The sequence below is a fragment of the Anabrus simplex genome, chromosome 1 (assembly GCF_040414725.1).
Source record: "Anabrus simplex isolate iqAnaSimp1 chromosome 1, ASM4041472v1, whole genome shotgun sequence".
In the NCBI taxonomy this organism is placed as follows: domain Eukaryota; kingdom Metazoa; phylum Arthropoda; class Insecta; order Orthoptera; family Tettigoniidae; genus Anabrus; species Anabrus simplex.
In genome coordinates, this window is record NC_090265.1 from 993,559,993 (window position 1) to 993,575,180 (window position 15,188).

The window sequence follows — 15,188 nt, forward strand, 5'->3', positions numbered from 1 at the left end:
AGGTACTTTTAAGACAAGGAAGGTTGTAATTTCACGGTGTTGATGTAAAACAGAAGAGTACTGTATTTGTACAAAGTTCTGTTTTAAACATGAGAAAACAGCCAAAAAAACTCACCAAGTGTACACAATGTTTTGGTGACAAGTCTAGACTAGACATAAACTTATCACTGGTTTAAACATTTCAAAATCAACTGAACATCAGCCGATTATTTAAGACAATCATCTATGTCATGCTGGAGTAAAGACAAAGGAGGATAAGTTCCATATTTTAAGTTCCTAAGTATTAAACAGAAATAAACATACATATTTATTTCTAAATATCTGAGTGTTATTTGTTAGAATGTGACGATGTTTTTTCAAGAAAGAAACATGTAATTTTATTTTACATGTTTTCTCTTTCAGGTAGATTATAAATTTATTTACTCAAAGTGATTTTTGGCATACTGAGGAGTCTAACACTTATAAATTAATTGAGTCAAAATGGAAAAGAGATGGCTTCGGATGTTACAAAAAAACAATCAAATATTCCATCAGCGCATCTACACTTTCGACATTCATTAAGGACCGAAGTAAAATAGAGGAGAATGTTGAATCTGATGCCGTTGGTCCACAATACTGTATTATAGATATTTACAGACAGCAAAATCTTAGCCTAAACAATATCCAAGAAAGTTGTACAGAAATTAAGAAACACAAAGCCATCACAAGAAATGTCAAAGAAAGAGAAAAGGCAAGAGACCAAGTAAGTGATAAACGGCTCTAAAGGGGCATTCTACCGAGCTCGATAGCTGCAGTCGCTTAAGTGCGGCCAGTATCCAGTATTCGGGAGATAGTAGGTTCGAACCCCACTGTCGGCAGCCCTGAAGATGGTTTTCCGTGGTTTCCCATTTTCACACCAAGCAAATGCTGGGGCTGTACCTTAATTAAGGCCGCAGCCACTTGCTTTCCACTCCTAGCCCTTCCCTGTCCCATTGTCGCCATAAGACCTATCTGTGTCGGTGCAACATAAAGCAACTAGAAAAGAAAAAAAGGGCATTCTAATGATGTACACAGTACAAAAGATTATAACAAACAACTGATCATTATAGAGATCAAGGCAGAATTGTTGTCATTACCCTTTAAAAAATGTGCTGAAAATCATAGAACTATACATTCAAACCTTATTTTAAGTACTTGAGAGATATATTATGAACAAAAAGGCACTTCATTTCAGTTTAGGGACTTCTAAGACAAGGGAGGTTGTAATATCATGACGCTGATGTAAAATAAAAGAGTACTGTATTTGTACAAGGTTCTGTTTTAAACGTGAGAAAACTCACTGAGTGTACACAATTTTTAGGTGACAATTCTCTAGACTAGACACAAACTTATCAAACTTGTCAATGGTTTAAACATTTAAAAGTAATTGAACATCAGCCGACTGTTCAGGGCAATCATCAATTGACATCACAGCAGACAGTGTTGACAAAATATGGAATATGATCTGGAAAAAATGCAAGAAAGTCATTCACAACCTCTAAAATTAAGTTACAGCATGTGTCAGCCAGCTTTGCCAAATATTGAAAACTGCTTTGAAACTCATGTTATAGCTGCTGAGCTATCAGTTTGAAAGTCTGCAAGGAACTTCACTGAAAGCTTGAGGTTGATCCAAAGTTTATTTCTAAGGCCATCACCAGTGATGACTTTGTTTTTATGGGTATGACCCAGATTGTAAGTAAAGTCTCAACAGAAACTGACAAGACAAAAACAATGTAAAATAATCAGGTTGTTTCTTATGGATCTTTTCTGCTCTGTTGGTGGGCGGTCTACATGCTGTTAGGGGAAGTGAGGTGTGGGCAGTATGTCACTCAGTCACCCGGGGAGTTTTCCACGCTCATTTCGCTCTACAAACCGCTGTGTTGCCGAGTAGTCTTACAGTGTGCGTGTGGGCATTACAAAGAGCTTGTTTGACGAGTTTCTTTTAGGATTATTTTTGTTTTATGAGTAATTCTTTCCACGTCCTTTATTGCATTCTTCAATTAGTGTGTTTGTGGTATGTGATGTGACATTAGTTTGTTTCTCTTCTACTGTTTCTATTTGCATTGTTCTATGTAGTTGTTGTAGTTGTATGTAATAACTACATTATATATCTTACAATGGCGAAGAGGAAGTAGATAAGGAGCCAAGGTAGAAAAATAAGTGTTGTGTGAAAAAATGATCAGCAATGTTCATGAATATTTTCAAAATGAAGCAGAAAAGAATGGCCCTTTAGCAAGTGTGTATACATAAAGTGCAGCAAAGAGTGTCGGAAGCTTGTCAAGTTAGTACGCGAACCGTTTAGCGTACAGTAAAGGACGGTAAACACAGTACTTAGTCATCTGGTTCCACCTCATTTCAATCACCGTGCAAATGAATCAAAATGAACTGTATAAATAAGGCAATCGACGGATTCCATAAAGATGTAATAAGAACTCTCCTCAGTTATTACACGAAGCTCTGTATTTCATGGTTATGTCGATTTCAACACAACTTTAATGTGCGCATGGGCACTCCTGGCAACGCTGTAGTAGTGGCCTTTGTCTCTTTCCCTAAACAGCCTCTTGCATTGTGATGGACTGATTGCCCCTCTGCTCCCCGCTTCCCCTGACAACATGTAGGCCGCCCGCCATCAGAACAGAAAAGACCTATAGAAAGGCCCTAACAAAAATGTTATTCATTTTCTGTCTCGGATACTATTTTTACAGGTTTTGGAAATGCAGTTAAATCTATCAAAAGAAAGGGGAAACTACTTCACTCCTAGCTCCCATGGTATGTGTCTTCAGTAACACCTAGGCTAGTTATGATGAGGGTAGTATATCAGAGCACCTTTTAATATCTCCAGAGATAGTAGGTTCAAACCCCACTGACGGCAGCCCTGAAAATGGTTTCCCATTTTCACACCAAGCAAATGCTGGGGCTGTACCTTAATTAAGGCCACGGCCACTTCCTTCCCACTCCTAGTCCTTTCCCGTCCCATCGTCGCCATAAGACCTATCTGTGTCGGTGCGACGTAAAGCAACTAGCAAAAAAATAAAAAATAAAAAAAAAGTTCAACATGCCAACATGGTTCAGAAGTCTAGTGCTCTACCATCTGAGTCACTCAGTCTGGCGTAGGATTATCTATGACTCTTATGGTCAAATAGTGAATGCCAAGTTTATATCATGATATTCTAGTGTGTTAGATGGAGAGCATGAGAAGAAATCATCTATAGAAACAGAACGTGCAAAACTGACTCCCCTATCATGACAAAGCAAAACATCATTTGAGTAAAAATCAAAATAGTTGTTCCTTATCCATCATACATACCACAGTTCTATATGACATTCATTTCTTCTTCAATCTGAATATCAAGTTAAATGATTAAAAATTTAAAACACTTTAAAAGATTAAAATAATAGGGATCACACGAGGTGCTCAGTACACTCACCGAAATGGACTTCCAAGATACATTCCACTGTTTGCTTTACGTCGCACTGACACACATGAGTCTTATGCCGACGATGAGGTAGAAAAGGTCTAGGAGTACAAAGGAAGTGGTCATGGCCTTAGTGAAAATGGGAAACCACAGAATACCATATTCAGAGCTGCCGAGAGTGGGGTTCGAACCCACTATCTCTGGACTGCAAGCTGACAGCTACGTGACCCAAGCCCTGCAACCACTTGCTTAGTAGATACATTCAAAACTGGAAGAAATGCTGCACTGTCTGTGTCGAGGGGACTACTTTGAAAGTGATAGTGCTCGATATAAACCAGGTACGAGGTGATAATGTGAATTTCTAAGAACATTTGGTTACCATGAACTGTGACATGTATACAGTAACTCTTTACAGTATTAAAGCAGGCTTTCTTTTAGGATAAATATACATACATACCTTTCCACATTTGTTGAGTTCTGCCAGCAGAATAGGGAAATCAAATTTCATACCATTATGAGCCACCATACAAATTGGTGGAGTCAATCTTTCCAGAAATCCTTTTAGCATATCACATAGGTTTGCATTAAAAGGCTGTTCCTTTTCCAACAGCTCATTATATAAACCTGAAACAGGATAGAATTTTTCAGTAAGACTAAAATGTAAAAGATTATTTTGTTTGATCTACCCATTTCTTTCTTGTTAATTACTTGGAGTATTACATTGACTTATTAAAAATAACATTTTTAAGATCTCACTTTCCCTTACCATCAATTATTTTCTGATGATAAACTACAAAAGAGAAAAGAGTGTAATTTTGTTTGAAATGGAGTGCCATCAATTCAGTGTATCACATATACAACTCTCAACTGCATACCAGCATAGTAACAAGATTAAGTACAGTGTATCACTCCTTTTCAAAGGTGTATCTCTCTCTCTCTCACATGGTAAGAGTTTAGGACTGTAATTGAATCCATAACTCATACTTTTCATAGGATGTAGCTCTAGTTACTGCTGTACCATTTCAGGGCTAGTTTCAATAGAAATAATTGAGTCACTGTTTTAGATATTGTTGTATACAAGGAATCGGTATACAGAAACACAACATAAATTTATTGCTTCAATAAGTTTTTACACAATAGGTACCTAAATATAACTAAACTTTTCTTGAAGCTGGATGAACTTGTACGCAATTAATGATATTACAGTAGACTGAGGGTCTGTTGAAATATATACTTTATATACATGAGAGTTCTATATATACACGAATCTATCTTGCGGAGATAGTCTGTCAAATAAGAGAGAGTTCAAGATAGTCGAAAACTATCTGCCTTGTAGAATTACTAGTGTAACTTGCAATGAAAGTTCGTACTAACAGAATGCTAGTAATTGCCGTAGGCTTGTCAGGAGCTGACATAAATATTCACAATTAGTAGAATACTAATGTTGATGTCGGAGCATAAGTGAGGACTGTGGCATGAGTAGAATACTGACATCGGGGCTCGACGTGGTTACAGGAAGCGGGAGGTGAGGCAGTGTCTAGAGGTGAAATCTCACACCCAGAATTCAGTCCACCTGTTCGATACACATGTTTAAAAGGGATAGCCTCCGTGTTCGACTTGCAGTGTAATCTGGCGTTGGACACTGGGGAGTCCTAGGAAGTAGCGGAATACTCCTCTTTTTATAGCGCTGGCTGACGTCACAAGCAAGCGCACTGTAGTCACCTCGTAGAGTCTGGAAAAATCCGGGCTGCAGTGTGTTGCGGAGCTATCAGGCACAGAGCTGAGACCGTGAAGGACACACAACACCCTTCCCTCCTAATTACGCCGATACGGCGCGAAGCGGCGGTGGCAGCGATACTGGGCAGGAGAGTCGGCCGTCTCTGTTGTGGTGTCCGGAGCCTGGACTGGGCGAAGGGGCGTAGAATTGTCCTGAAAGGAACCCATGTGGATTAAGTGATCTAGAGCTCATTCAGCAATAAATTTGTCAGGTTTTACAAGAGAATCAATAGAAGGAGATGGACGGTATCGAAGGCATATGTCGTCCTGGTGGCAGGAGATGCAGTTCTCAGCAGTCTGAATCTTGTAGAGACGATGGCCCAAGGTGCGGCAGATGACACCAGGTAACCAGAGTGGATTGGACTTTAAAGTCCGTATGTAGACCTTGTCGTTGACGTTGAACTTAGGTTGTGAACGCTGTGGCTGGGCAGGAAGAGGCTGCAACAGAGAAAGTTAAGTTCTATGAGGGCGTCCATGGAGCTTTTGAGCAGGAGTGACATTGTCAGCACCAAACAGAGTTCTATAATTTCCTAGGAGTTGTAACAAGGCTTGCTCTTTACTTAAACCAGAAGATACGGCTTTCTTCATACTTTTCTTAAAAGTTTGCACAAAACGCTCAGCTTCGCCATTAGATTGAGAGTGAAAAGGCGGTGCTAGGATATGCCGAATTCCATTATGTTATCAGAAGTTCTGGAAAGCAGTAGCAGTAAACTGCGGTCCATTATCGGAAATGAACACTTGAGGTAATCCTTCAGTTGTGAATATCTTCTGAAGTGCAAGAATGGTAGCTTCTGTAGTAGTAGTGGAATGCATGTCAACAACGTAGGGAAAGTTGGACAGAGAATCTATCACTATGAGCCACATGGAGTTGAGAAAAGGTCCGGCGAAGTCTATGTGTATTCATTCCCATGGAGAAGTAGCAGGAGGCCATGGAGCGAGGTCAGAGGACGGGGCGTTCTGATGAATCTGACATGGTTCACAATGGCGGATGAGCTTCACGATGGCGGCGTCAATACCGGGCCAATAGCAGTGTTGACGGGCGAGTTGCTTAGTGTGTGATATTCCCCAATGACTTTGATGTAACAAGTCGAGAACGTGTTGTCGTAAACTAAGTAGGATAACCACTCGGAAGAGGGTGCCTTTCTCTAATAAGATGACTCGGGCACGAGTCGTGAGACGATGCTGAAGACGATGATAAGGCACAAGGCTGGAAGGAAGCTTGTGTTGAAGAGGCCAACCGTTGCGGATGTAAGCACGTACTGTAGCGAGTGTACTGTCCTTATCCGTTGCTGTAGCGATGCAGGTAGTGTCAATGGGAAAGCTGGATACTGTGTCCTTGAGTTCGATGTCCAACTGAAGACATTCTGATTCTTGAGAATCGAAGGCAGTATCGATACAATGCTGGGATGTGGCACGATAGGCAATCTGATAGGAATAATCAGAAAGGAACATGGACCATCTTTGAAGTTTTCTGAGAGAATGCTCAGGGATCTTATTACCAGGATGGAATACGTGTACAAGAGGCTTGTGATCAGTAATGATCAGGAAATGGTTGCCATAGAGATATTCGTTGAAACGGCGAATACCAAAGATGATAGCTAAAGCTTCTTTTTCTATCTGTGAGTAACGACGCTGATGCTCATTGAGTGTCTTTGAAGCGAAAGCGATAGGACGTTCTTGTCCGTGACGATCCTTCTGGGAGAGAACGGCGCCGATTCCATAATCAGAGGCATCCGTGGCTAGCGTTAGGAGCTTGCCGAGCTGAATGTGAGTGAGTTTGACAGCTTGAAAGGGCCTTGTTGATAGTTTGCCAGGCATGTTGGCATTGTTGAGACCAATGAAATTTAACACCTTTCTTGCGTAAGGCGTTCAACGGAGCTGCCACTGAAGCGAAGCGTGGAATGAACTTGTTATAATAGTTTGCTTTGCCTATGAAGGATTGGAGCTGCTTGATGTTCTGCGGTGCAGGCATGTTGACAATCGGAGAGACATTCCTTTCACTAGGTCGAATGCCATTCTTATCGAGGCTATGACCTAGGTAGTGAACTTGGGGTTGAAAGAACGTGCATTTAGCAAGGTTCGCTCGGAGGCCATTTTCTTTCAATTTAGTGAGAAGTAGGCGCAGATTATGTAGATGCTCTTGATGATCCTTGCCAGTCACAAGAATGTCATCAAGGTAATTAGCACAACCGGGGAATGGAGGCAGTTAGCTGTGCTAAGTAGCGCTGGAAAATAGCAGCGGAGGAAGAGACGCCGAAAGGGAGCCGCTGGAGCTGGAGCAGTCCAAGAAGAGTAATCAGCGTGAGACATTGTTTGGATTCTTCGTCTAAAAGTAGCTGTAGATAGGCTTCTTTGAGATCCACTTTAGAGAAGAACTGACCACCGGCTAAATGGCAAAATAAGTCCTCAGGACGGGGAATTGGAAAGACGCCGATTTCAATTTGCGAGTTGATCGTAGAACGAAAATCACCACAAATATTAATATTGCCATTGGGTTTCTTAACTACGACGAGTGGAGTAGCCCATTTACTGGAATTGACGGGTATCACTATACCGGCTTCTATCCATCTTTGCAACTCTTTAGTAACTTGGTCTTGAAGTGCAAGTGGGACTGAACGGGCTTTGAAAAAGCGAGGCTTGGCTTCTGATTTCAGCTGTATGTGAGGTGTGTAGTCTTTGGCGGTGCCTAGTGTAGAGTCGAAGACTTCCGGAAATTGCACGAGGAGATCTGTAACATCAGAGGTAGGTTGCAAGGCGGAGATTACATTGATGTTGTCATGAATTTGGAATCCGAATAAATTGAATAGATCCATGCCGAGAATATTAGATGCCGTGTAGTTGTTGACTACGAGTAACAAGCTGCATGTCAGCCGGAGAGCACGACGGTGAGCCTAAGTCGTAATACGTAGCAAGGTTGATGATAGAGACAGGTGATCCAGTATCTAATTGAAAAATAGTAGAGCGATCAGAGAAAGAGACTGGAACGATTATTTTGCTAGAATTCCTGGTAGAAAGAATGAGATTGATCTGATCTATTTCCATGTCCTGTCGTGGCTGTGTAGTAGGCTTCGTGCCGAATGAGTATGGGCAGGACGGAGCAAACTTTTACATACAGTCTTGATGTGTCCTACTTTATGACAGCGATCACAAGTGGCTTTGAAGAAACGGCAGTCATGGCGGTCGTGATGTTTAAAACATCCTCTGCAGGAAGGCAGGAGCTGAGACGTTTTCTGAGAAGTGTGCTTCTTCGTAGAAGAACGAGAGGGAACCTGTCGAGAACGCTTGGCAGAGAGCGATCTGACTGCGCGGTTCGACGGAGCAGACGACTGGCGGGCTGGCTGAGAGACTTGAGCGACCTCATGTTTAGTAGCTATTTCCGCTGCAGTCTTGGTAGTCATTTCGTAGACTGTGGCAATACGCTGTACTTCTTCCAAAGAAGGGTTACTCTTTGCCCTGGGGAGTATGGAGAATGACCATGTCCTGAATGAGGGAATCTGTGTAGGGCGTGTGACAACCGTCCTTGGAACAGATAAACTGGCAGGGCTTGGCGAGACCACGTAGTTCTGTTATCCATTCTGCGTGAGTCTGGTGTGGTTGTTTCCTGCTTTGAAAAAACTTGTAGCGAGCGGCTACGATGTGAGGATCTTTAGCATAATGGTCATTGATACGAGCTAATAGCTGCGCGAAAGGCACTTCTGAGATCTGCTCTTCAGGGCTTAATTTTTGCAGTAATTCGCATGTAGAATTTCTGACCGAACTGAGAAAGAGAGCACGTTGGCGCTTTTCGTCCGTGATTGAATGGCAGATGAAGTGTTGCTGAAGGCGGGCTAAATACACTGACCATTCTTCCTTGGCCGGGTCGAAAGCAGAAAATTGAGGAACTGCTGAGGGCTGTGCAGAAGCAGAAAGAGCTTGTATGGCTGTAAGCAATGCTGTTTGCTGTTGCTGCATGAATTGCTGTTGTTGCTGTTGCAAAGCTTGTAAGATAGCGGCGAATTGTTCTGTCGTTGCCATGGTGAGATTTGCGATAGAGAGCACAACTTGTGAAGCAGCGTGTAAGGAGACTGGCTGTGAACTTGACCTTCACTCAATCGGCTGGGAGTGAGAGAGAGCGAGAGAGCTGGCGCGTGTTGAACAGTTGTTGGGAGAGAGCCGTGAAATGTAGGCTGGCTGTCCATAGTTCGAACGGGGCGTACCCTGGGCAGAGTTGCACTGTAGAAATGTGAACTGTTGGCAGAGTTGCTAACTTGTGTCCCGTAGCTAGAGTGCTGAAATGGTGAAACCACTAGGAACGTGTGCTTGACGTTAAAGATGCTGGCGTGCCCGTGTAGAATGTGGGCTGGTCCCAATGTGTTGGCTATACGTACGGATGACTTTGCCTCGTTGCCTAAATTTTTGTTAAATGTGGCAAGTGTACAAAGCACTTTTTTTTTCTTTACCTCGTCGCCAAATTTTGTTGAAATTGGCGAGATCTATGCGTAACTTTTCCTCGTTGCCAAATTTTGTTGTGTTGTATACAAGGAATCGGTATACAGAAACACAACATAAATTTATTGCTTCAATAAGTTTTTACACAATCGGTACCTAAATATAACTAAACTTTTCTTGAAGCTGGATGAACTTGTACGCAATTAATGATATTACAGTAGACTGAGGGTCTGTTGAAATATATACTTTATATACATGAGAGTTCTATATATACACGAATCTATCTTGCGGAGATAGTCTGTCAAATAAGAGAGAGTTCAAGATAGTCGAAAACTATCTGCCTTGTAGAATTACTAGTGTAACTTGCAATGAAAGTTCGTACTAACAGAATGCTAGTAATTGCCGTAGGCTTGTCAGGAGCTGACATAAATATTCACAATTAGTAGAATACTAATGTTGATGTCAGAGCATAAGTGAGGACTGTGGCATGAGTAGAATACTGACATCGGGGCTCGACGTGGTTACAGGAAGTGGGAGGTGAGGCAGTGTCTAGAGGTGAAACCTCACACCCAGAATTCAGTCCACCTGTTCGATACACATGTTTAAGAGGGATAGCCTCCGTGTTCGACTTGCAGTGTAATCTGGCGTTGGACACTGGGGAGTCCTAGGAAGTAGCGGAATGCTGCTCCTTTTATAGTGCTGGCTGACGTCACAAGCAAGTGCACTGCAGTCACCTCGTAGAGTCTGGAAAGATCCGGGCTGCGGCGTGTTGCGGAGCTATCAGGCACAGAGCTGAGATCGTGAAGGACACACAACAGATATCTTCTATTAAACTTTTGATATTTCAGCAAGTAAGGGAAGTTTTAATTTCTGTTTGTGCCAAAAAAAAAAAAAAAAAAACACTAACCCTATGAAGTATTTAGTTATAACTTCAGTTCTACTGTTGTAATTAGGATTCATCTAAGTACAATTTAAAACTGTAGTATAGTTATTTTATTAGCTCAAAAGGGAGGTAGCATAATTTTGGAAATTGCAAAGGTGGCAGTCTGGATGATTGACTGATTTGTAATTTATGGCTATATTGATATATTGCTATTGCTAAACAGCTGGAAGCAATGAGAAACTACAGCCGTAACTAACTCCTGAGGAGAAGCAGATCTCTCTGTATGACTGAATAATGTACTGATGATGGCTTCCTCCCAGGTAAAATATTCTGGAGGTAAAATATTCCCTCATTTATATCTCCGAGTGGGGACTACACAGGAGGGGGCAATCATTAGGAAGATAAATACTGACATTCTGCCAGTCGGAATGTACAATGTTTGGAGTCTGAATCGTTGTGGTAGGTTAGAGAATCAGAATTGGAAAAATGATAGACTAAAATTAGATGTAATTGGTATACGTGAAGGACGTTGGCAGGAAGAGCAGAATTTTTGGTCAGGTGACTACAGAATTTACCTGGAGTCCCTGGGTTCGATTCTCAGCCAGGTCAGGGATTTTTACCTGGATCTGAGGGCTGGTTCGAGGTCCACTCTGCCTACGTGATTAGAATTGAGGAGCTATCTTACGGTGAGATAGCGGCTCCGGTCTAGAAAGCCAAGAATAACGGCCAGGGGGATTCGTCGTGCTGACCACACAACACCTCGTAATCGGCAGGCCTTCGGGCTGAGCAGTGGTCGCTTGGTAAGCCAAGGCCCTTCAAGGGCTGTAGTGCCATGGAGGGGGGGGGCTACATAATTATCAACACAAAACCAAACATGGGAAATGCAGGAGTTGGTTTAATAATGAATAAGAATATAGGACAGCGGGTAAACTACTACAACTAGCATAGTGAACAAATTATTGTTGTCAAGACAGACACTAAGCTAATGCTCACCACAACAGTGCAGGTCTATATGCCTACTATTTCAGCATATGACGAAGAAATCAAAATAATATACGAAGAAATAGAAGATTTAATACAATATGTACAAGGAGATGAGAATCTAATTGTGATGGGAGACTGAAATGCAGTGGTAGGCCAAAGAAGAGAAGGTAATGCCGTAGGAAAATTCAGACTGGAACAAAGGAATGGAAGAGGAAGTTGGCTAGTTGAATTCTACACTGATCATAATTTAGTCCTTGCTACAAACACTAAGAACTATGGCTGTATAGGTGGACAAGACCTGGAGACACAGGAAGGTATCAAATAGACATTATGATTAGGCAGAGATTTAGAAACCAGAAGACTTTCGCAGGAGCAGACTTGGACTCTGACCACAATGTAGTCATCATGAAATGTCATTTGAAGTTGAAGAAAGGAAGGAATGCAAGAAGATGGGATCTAGATAAGCTGAAAGAAATTAGTGTGAGGGATAGTTTCAAGGAATATGTTGCACAAGGACTAAATGAAAAGGCTGAAGGAAACGCAACACATGAAGAGTGGACAGCTGTGAAGAATGAGATCAGTAGGGCTGCTGAAGAAAAGTTAGGAAGAAAGGTAATATCAAGTAAGAATCAGTGGATATTAGACCTGACTGATGAACGGCAAAAATACAATAATGGAAAAAAAATTAGGAGGGTAGAAAAGAATACAGGTGATTAAAGAATGAAGTACCGTAGATAGAAAGTGCAGGTCAGCTAAGGAAGAGTGGCTGAAAGAGAAGTACAAGTATGTTGAAGGGTGTATGGTTGTAGGAAAGGTAGATGCTGTATACAGGAAAATCATGCAAACCTTTGGAGAAAGGAAAAATAAGTGTATGAAAATTAAGAACTCAGATGGAAAACCACTCCTACGGAAAGAAGACAAGACAGAAAGATGGCAGGAACATATTAAACAATATTAAACAGAAGTAGATGATAAGGTTCTGGAACAAGAAGAGACTGTTGATGCTGATGAAATGGTGAAATGGGAGATCCAGTTTTGAGGTTAGAATTCTACAGAGTTTTGAGGAGACCTAAATAAGAACAAGGCATCTGGAATTGATTATATGCCCTCAGAATTAATGACTGCTTAAGGAGAAACCAGCATGGTGAGGTTATTCCATTTAGTGTGTAAGATGCATCCCACAGGAGAATGTTGACAGAATGTTATCCCTATTCCCAAAAAGTCAGGTGCTGACAAGTGAGAAAACTACCACACCATTAGTTTAGTATCTCATACTGGCAAAATTTTTACATGTGTTATTTACAGAAGAATGAGACAAGTTGAATCTGAGTTGGGAGATGATCAATTTGGATTCAAAAGAAATGCAGGAACATGTGAAGCAAACCTGACTTTACGTCTGATCCTATACGATTGAATTAAGAAAGACAAGCCCAGGGTCATGGCATTCATAGATCTATAATGTTGACTGGACCAAGCTATTTGAGATTCTGAAGGCAATCGGGATCAGATACTGGGAAAGAAGAATTATCTACTATCTGGACAAAAAACAGTCTGCAGTAATAAGAATTTAAGGCTATGAAAAAGCAGCAGCAATCCAGAAAGGAGTTAAGCACGGCTGCAGTTTGTCCTTTTTCCAGTTCAATGTTTACATAGAACAGGTGGTAAAGGAAATCAAAGAGGAGTTAGGAAAAGGATTCACTACCTAGGACAGGAAATAAAAACTCTGAGACTTGCCAATGATATTGTTATTTTATAAGAGTTTGCAGAATATCTGAAGAAACTGCTGAATGGTATGAACAGTCTTGGAGGAGTACAAGAAGAAAATAAATAAATCCAAAAGAAAGTAATGAAGTGCAGTCGAATGAAGTAATGTGATGCAGGAAATGAAGTCTTAAAGGAAGTAGATGAATAATGTTAAGGACAACATAAGATACAGACTAGCACAAGCAAGGAAGGCCATTCTTAAGAAAATAAATTTGCTCATTTCTGTCACATAAATATGGCAACAAGTATCTACATGGGTGTATTTGTTTATGTAATGGAATGTTATCTCCCTTTATCACCCACTGTTTGGAACTGCTGTTGATTGGTGCGGTCGACAATGTAAATATATTTAAATCTGCAAGTTGCCTTGTGGTGTTGAGCTACGATCTCTCCATTCGCTCGATAAGCGATTGTTAATTGCGCGCATGCGCGAAACTGCTTTCTGAACTGTGAGCTATGGCCTGACGCGACTTGTCCTTCAACCGTGGTACAACATGGAGGTCGCTTGGCATGTGTCCCCCTAAACATATTTAAGTGTTGGGAAGATGGAGTGTGATACTCTGGGCTAGTGCCCTTGTAAACTGAGGCCATTGCCTTAATATTTCGTGTTTCAGGATTTTCTAATTTTATTTTCCTTTGGTGTATTTGTATAACAGGTGAGCTCTGAATTGCTGGGAATGTGAACCTGACTTCAAACTGTATTGTAAGTTTTGAGCACTAGGAAAACATTAATATGGATAATCTACCGTGAAAATGTAGGTAATTATAGCTTTTAATATTTTGGTGAACATCTACTGCCATGGATTACTTGAAGAAGGCATTGTCTGCAACTATCAGCATGGAATTTCTGGCAACGCCATTATGAATGAATCAAATCAACATCCCTACTAAAGAATGAATCTGGTCAATATTAGTAGATGTATATCAGTTCTCCAGAATTAAAAAAAAAAAAATTACAAATCAGTAATATTAAATCTGTATTATTAAGATTTTCACAATGACTGTAATTTGATTGTGGGATAATTTGAAAACACGGCATAAGTAGCCTGTGAGTCTTAGTATTGTTCTATTTGTTTAATTTGTCTGAGATTATCGTTTGTATCATATTTTCTGCTCCTTTTAACTTTGGGATTATTATTATTATTAATCATTTTTTGCTCGATTTTATTTTGTTTTTTGTGCTTGTAATGTAACCTCCTATTCTGTATCTTTTGTGTTACCCAGTGTTGGCAATTTATTATTATGGGATTGTTTTCTTGCCCTCCTGGGGTTGTGTTCAAATTATCCTCATGTGCGATTATGCCGTGTCCGAAGCCTCCTTCCATTAAAATTAAAAATGTAATTCTGGTTATCATTCTAATGCTCTGTTAAATTAAATTTCAAATTCAAACAGTCATAACTAACAATTAATGTAATGAATAATGTAATACCACGGTTGCAGAAAATTGAAATTTGTTTCTACCGTTATTTATTTTCCTTTGTTAACGCTCTCATCTCTACTTCACATCCGTGTTTTGTTTATTTTTTTGCTTTGATCTTTTGTTGCGTCACCTTTTATCTTATCTCGTGGACGGTTTAATTTTGGGTGGCCTTGCCTACTATGAGAGGATTTTTGTTAGCTTGGCTTGGGTGGTTGTAAGCACCAGTTCGTGTCGTTCCGTAAATTGTGGAACTCTAATTGAAGACTCTCTCACAAGCCACTATGGATTTTCTGTCGTACCACATCTTCCACCTTTAACGATCGTGGGTTTCGCTGATGACTTGGTTGTCATAGGAAATAGTCGAACAGCAGCACTTGAGCTCTCGAATATAGTCACAAGGAGATTTCATGAAATAGGGATTTATATCAAACCAATGAAATCTACGGCAATCTGCATCGAACGCAGAAAGTTAATCGAAGACCCGGCTGAATTTAAGAG

The 15,188-nt window shown here is 40.8% G+C and overlaps 1 protein-coding gene across 5 annotated transcripts in view; it reads right to left on the reverse strand.

The window, feature by feature from the left end:
• LOC136857870 (uncharacterized) overlaps positions 1-15,188 on the reverse strand; it is a 69,101-nt gene that overhangs the window by 17,197 nt on the left and 36,716 nt on the right. For all 5 annotated transcript variants that reach the window (XM_067136888.2, XM_067136887.2, XM_067136886.2 and 2 more), the window contains one exon: positions 3,892-4,058. In XM_067136888.2, coding sequence (XP_066992989.2) covers positions 3,892-4,058 — 167 coding nt within the window. The remainder of the gene's footprint in view (positions 1-3,891; positions 4,059-15,188) is intronic.